This window comes from Odontesthes bonariensis, chromosome 7 (assembly GCF_027942865.1).
Source record: "Odontesthes bonariensis isolate fOdoBon6 chromosome 7, fOdoBon6.hap1, whole genome shotgun sequence".
Lineage (NCBI taxonomy): Eukaryota > Metazoa > Chordata > Actinopteri > Atheriniformes > Atherinopsidae > Odontesthes > Odontesthes bonariensis.
In genome coordinates, this window is record NC_134512.1 from 39747861 (window position 1) to 39753860 (window position 6000).

At 46.9% G+C, this 6000-nt stretch overlaps 1 protein-coding gene across 1 annotated transcript in view; it reads right to left on the reverse strand.

Annotated features, from left to right (window-relative positions):
- Positions 1-3070, reverse strand: part of dnaaf4 (dynein axonemal assembly factor 4) — a 27180-nt gene extending 24110 nt beyond the window's left edge. The window contains exons 1-5 of the mRNA XM_075471148.1: positions 2883-3070; positions 1778-1925; positions 1453-1586; positions 317-530; positions 120-250 (exon numbers count right to left, since the gene is read on the reverse strand). Coding sequence (XP_075327263.1) covers positions 120-250; positions 317-530; positions 1453-1586; positions 1778-1925; positions 2883-3005 — 750 coding nt within the window. The 5' untranslated portion in view covers positions 3006-3070. The remainder of the gene's footprint in view (positions 1-119; positions 251-316; positions 531-1452; positions 1587-1777; positions 1926-2882) is intronic.
- Between the last annotated feature and the right edge of the window lie 2930 nt (positions 3071-6000).

Genomic DNA, 6000 nt, shown 5'->3' on the forward strand with positions numbered 1-6000 from the left:
AAAAATGTATTATTATTATTATTATGTTGTCGTAAACGTGGCTCTTCCCTTGATTTTGCTCTGCCAACGTGGCTCTTGTGAAAAAAATAGTGAGTATCTCTGATGTAGATGAAACCAACCTCTTCCTCCTCTGGCAGGCGGGACTCTCTCAGGGCTGTGGGGAAAACCCGCGGGGTGAAAGTGATCCGGATGTTTCCGCTGGCTCTCGGAGGGTTGGCTGGTTTCTTCTTGCTCTTGGTGTCACTCTGACCTGAACGCAGGAACATGTTCATGAGAATCCACCAGAGTCTGAGCAGATCAACATGAAAATACTCACCCGGTTTGTCCCCTCTGGAGGTTGTCGCTGCATCTTCTTGTGTCTCTGAGCTGCCGGCCCGGTGGTTCAGACTGCCCCTCCGGTGGAGCTTCAGCTGATGTTCTTCCTCAGCTTTTTCTTTCTGCCTCTGCTGCCACGCCGCCAGCTCGGCGGTGGTTTTCTCTCGCTCCACATCCTTCATCTGTTTAATTCTGTCTCTCTCGTCGTTTTCGAGCTGATTAAAAGTCAAACACAGTGATTCAATCCTTCTACAGCAGCTGTTTCTGGTGGTGAAACACTGTCTGATTGATAGGGATGGGAATCGAAAACCGGTTCTTGTTGAGAACCGGTTCCCAGTGTTTCAATTCCTTGGAATCTTTTTGGCGATTTTGCAAACGATTCCCTTATCGATTCCAGTGGGCGCGAATGACGTCACCACGCAGCGTTGCGTGGCGAGTCCAGCGCAGCCAGCAGCCAACAGTAAACATGGCGCCCAAGCGGTACAAACACTCGAAAGTTTGGTTCCACATCCCTAAAAAAGACGACAACAGGGCAACTTGCAAAGTGAATATTTCACCAAAGGGAGGAAATACTACCAACATGCAATAACTATGAATGAATGATTAACGTCGGTGAATCTGAACCCAGCAACGTTAGCAACGTTAGCATGTCCTCGGCTAACACTGCAGGTAACTAACAAACACTGCCTATCATGTTAGCACCATTTGCCTGATTGTAAAAGCTGCTGTTAGTAACGGTTAAGGTTAAATGAATGCCTTCTCAGGCATTACATTTAGATGAAATCATGAGAGACAGAGCCTGACTGGCTCAGAGCCAGAGGCTGGTGGTACTACCCCCAGTTCACCTCTACCTCCAGCTTCTCCTTTCACCAGAGCAGGAAGAGTTAAATTACCCAGGCCAGGATAGACCAATGTGGACCTCACCGTTGTTGGGTTTGTGAGCTCATGACTCGTGTTACTTCTAAACTAAACAAAGTTGATGCTAATCGACCGGTTTGTTGTCCTTTTTCTCCAAATGAGAATCGATAAGGGAACCGATAAAGAACCGAATCGTTAAGCAGAATCGAAAATGGAATTGGAATCGTAAAAGTCTTATCAGTTCCCATCCCTACTGATTGATGCGAGCTGTGGTGTTACCTTCATCGTCGTCTCCAGAGCGTATTTTTTCTCTGCTCGCTGTTTCTCTGCTTTTTGTTCGGACTCTGAGGAAAGCTTCTGCTGGTGTTTCTCCAGAGCTCTTTCTCTGATCTCCCTCTTCGTTTCTTTATCATCTAAAAGCACATCAAGCTTTACTTTATCAGGCTGTTATCCACACAGACACCAGCTTTACTTTATCAGGCTGTTATCCACACAGACACCAGCTTTCCTTTATCAGACACCACTGAGGCCAGATAAATATAAAACTTAGAGCCATGAAAACAGAATCGTCGGGGCTCAGGTCACACGCAAAGGTGGTCCTTACCTGTGCTTATCGTCAGGCTGTCCCACAGTCTGTTGGTTTTCTTTGACAAACTGAAAACTGCGACTCCATTTCCAACCTTTGCTGTGCTGTTATCATCATCGACGGGTTCAAACAGGAAGGCCTCGAACAGAAATGGAGGGAAATGCACCTGTGTGGATGAAACAAAGGCAAAAACACAAAACTGTTAAAAGGAAAGCACTGAATACCTTAAAAAAGAGGCCGAACAATGTGTCACAGAGCTGTGTTTTCTTCTGTCGGTTATATGAATTCAGGAAATCTGTTTCATCACAGAGGAAATGTCAATCTGTAGAACTAATGACTAAACATTCACTTTTCTTTCACGAATCTTTCTGAATTCTTGTGTAAAAATGAGGGATACAGAGATTTTCTTATCATATTCAGCGACTTGATGACAGGTTTCTTATCAGTTTGTTTGTTGAGCCTTTAAGGGTTGTAAAATTCACTTTAAAGCTGCTCAGAACTGAACTAACTCTGTTTCTGCCTCAGATTCTGTATCCATATTTAAAATTTTTAATATTTACTATTTTTTTCTGACATTTCATGTTCAGAAATAATTTGTTGCCTGCTTTATTGCTAATTTGATAATCCTTTAAGTAAAAACCTGTTTTTTAATCGTTTATTCTGTTTTGGAAACTAATGCGAAGTTTCAGAGAGTTTGAGGCAATATTTGCATAAACGAACAAAATGCAACACTTTTAATTAACAAAAAAATATTGTCTTAATATCAGCATAAACCTGCAAAAGTTCCACTTTCTTTCTTATTTTCTAAAGTTTTTAATCTTCTGTGTATCTAACGTGTTCAAGCGAAGCCGCCTTTTCTCTAAAATTGTTCTACTTCCGGAAAAACAAAGATGGCGGTCTTAAGGCTAACGGAAGTAAAACGGCGGGATCGTTAACGTGTTTTTCGTGAACACAGGAGATATTTCTTTCTTTCAGTTTGTTTGTTGGGCCTTTAAGGGTTATGAAGTTCTTCCCCGAAGACGGGAAGTTGTGTTAAAACAGATCAAATCGATGTTATATATCGGTTTTATATCTTATCGCGTTAGCTTTCTGACCGGATGTGACGTCACTTTGCTCGCTTCACCTTCAGGTAGTCGTCTGTCGCCACTATGTCCACTTTCCCGGGTTTGGCCCCTTTTAACGGCACGCTGATACAGACCGTAGAGTCCGTCTGGGTCCACGTGTGGTCCGTCACGTGCAGCGGCATGTCGGCCTCGGTTTTATGTGCACGTTCCAGTAAATTAAGCTGTAATAAAACCTACTTGATTTCAGATTAAAGCTTCTGCGAGTCAAAGTCCTGAACTCAGCGTCTCCTACTGCAGTGCGTCATGTTGCCATGGTGATCAGTACACTGTGCTGCCTTCAAGTTGCTCGGAAAAATCAGAATTTTTACTTTTTCTAAAGTACGCACTGCAGACGTGAGTTAAATGTGGATATGAATCATGATGTTCTTGCTCTGACGTATTTTAAACGTTGTAACTGTTAAACACTTTTTTTTAAGTAATGTGTCGAAATCTTTCAATACCTTCCTGTAAATGGGTACTTATTAAGTCTTCACCCTAGTTTTCCAGTTTTACATTCTATATGTTTGACATTTTTATGCTAAAAATTCCTAATTTTCTACTTGACTGACATGGAAATTATAAACTCAAGCAATAAACGGTAAGTTCTGAAGTAGCACAGTTTGGGAACACCAGCGTTATGAGACATTTGAGTTCAAACTTAATTTGGAGTTCGATTTATTCTGATTTCTTGAATGCATCTTTAAATTGTGCGTTTCGTCTCGAAGGTACAAAACAGTACAACAAACCTAAAGATACAAAATAATATCAGAAACCACATTATTTTTTATTCTTTTTTACATATCAGGACAAATGGTCAATAATAAAAAACATAATGTGGTCCTTAACAGGTCTTAAAATAAGGTAAATCTAAATGAACAACACATGACATATGTGTCCTTATGTACTGAACAAAAACTGCAGAAGCAGTGTGTGAAAATCTAAGTCCACCCTTACTTTTATTAACAAGTATGGCTTGTGTGGAAGGGCTGCAGGAGAAAGCCTCTTCTAGGGCCCTGGTCCCGAGTTCCCGAGGGCCCTGGTCCCTAGTTCCCGGGGGCCGTGGTCCCTAGTTCCTGAGGGCCGTGGTCCCTAGTTCCCGAGGGCCGTGGTCCCTAGTTCCCGAGGGCCGTGGTCCCTAGTTCCCGAGGGCCGTGGTCCCTAGTTCCCGAGGGCCGTGGTCCTGAGTTCCTGAGGGCCGTGGTCCCTAGTTCCCGAGGGCCGTGGTCCCGAGTTCCTGAGGGCCGTGGTCCCTAGTTCCCGAGGGCCGTGGTCCCTAGTTCCCGAGGGCCGTGGTCCTGAGTTCCTGAGGGCCGTGGTCCCTAGTTCCCGAGGGCCGTGGTCCCTAGTTCCCGAGGGCCGTGGTCCTGAGTTCCTGAGGGCCGTGGTCCCTAGTTCCCGAGGGCCGTGGTCCCGAGTTCCTGAGGGCCGTGGTCCCTAGTTCCCGAGGGCCGTGGTCCCTAGTTCCCGAGGGCCGTGGTCCTGAGTTCCTGAGGGCCGTGGTCCCTAGTTCCCGAGGGCCGTGGTCCCGAGTTCCTGAGGGCCGTGGTCCCTAGTTCCCGAGGGCCGTGGTCCCTAGTTCCCGAGGGCCGTGGTCCCTAGTTCCCGAGGGCCGTGGTCCCTAGTTCCCCAGGGCCGTGGTCCCTAGTTCCCGAGGGCCGTGGTCCCTAGTTCCCCAGGGCCGTGGTCCCTAGTTCCCGAGGGCCGTGGTCCCTAGTTCCCGAGGGCCATGGTCCCTAGTTCCCGAGGGCCGTGGTCCCTAGTTCCCGAGGGCGATGGTCCCTAGTTCCCGAGGGCGATGGTCCCTAGTTCCCGAGGGCCGTGGTCCCTAGTTCCCGAGGGCCGTGGTCCCTAGTTCCCGAGGGCCGTGGTCCCTAGTTCCCGAGGGCCGTGGTCCCTAGTTCCCGAGGGCGATGGTCCCTAGTTCCCGAGGGCCGTGGTCCCTAGTTCCCGAGGGCCGTGGTCCCGAGTTCACGAGGGCGGTGGTCCCTAGTTCCCGAGGGCCGTGGTCCCTAGTTCCCGAGGGCCGTGGTCCCTAGTTCCCGAGGGCCGTGGTCCCTAGTTCCCGAGGGCGATGGTCCCTAGTTCCCGAGGGCCGTGGTCCCTAGTTCCCGAGGGCCGTGTGAAGAAGAGAAGAATCAAGGTTTTGCAACGGTCCAGCCAGAGTCCAGACCTCAGCCTGACTCAGATGCTGTGCAGAAACCTCAATGAGCTGAAGCAGTGGGCCGAGATTCCTCCTGAACCAGGAGAGAGACTTAGAACGTCCCACATCAAGGACTTCCTCGTTAAATGACACTTTAATATTAGCCTGACTACGTCATACTCACGATTCTAGTCAGAATGTGAGTCTGATACCGCTGGATAGAGTTTTGAGTATGGGGCGTGTTTCAACCGAACCAGATGCCTCTTCGCTCAATTGGACAGACCTCCAACCAATCAGAGCAACGTAGTATGTGACGTAGATTAAGCAACACACACTTGTTGTAGGAAGGACGGCAAAAACATGTTTTCTATCGATAAAAGCCTTTATCGCGTTCCTCTGTTCGTCTTTCAAAATGAATGCAATGTGGAGATCCTGTAGAACAGACTCGATGGCAGAATCTATGCACCCTAGCTCTCCAGCGGCAGCCATGTTTGTTTCAAACGAATTCAAACCAAGCGCTCTTTAGTGACGTAGTCGATAATGTCCCTGTTGATCATCCGTCCATCATCCGTCCATCCATATAAAGCCCGCCCTGGCAATCTGATTGGGTCGACCGATTCTTGGTCGGGCATAATGATTTCCCAACTGAGCAGAGCCAGACCCAACTTCCCCACCAAAAATGTTATGGGCGGGGCTAAGTTCGGCTGGCACACAGGCTACTTTAATATGTCCTGTGTTGTTAATCTGAGGTCATATTTAGTTCATTTTAATAATGTATTCATCATGTTAAACATTAGCACCGAAAGAGGAGGAACTTTTTCTATCACATGATTGTAACTCGACCTCTTTACATTAGCTCAACTCAAACTTTATTTATAGAGCACATTTAAAAAACAACCGAGGTTGACCATAAAAGCTGCATTAAAGGTAAAAGTGACTCACATAATGCTACCGTTCCAAGCAGTCAAAATCAATAGATACTAAAACACAATGCAATA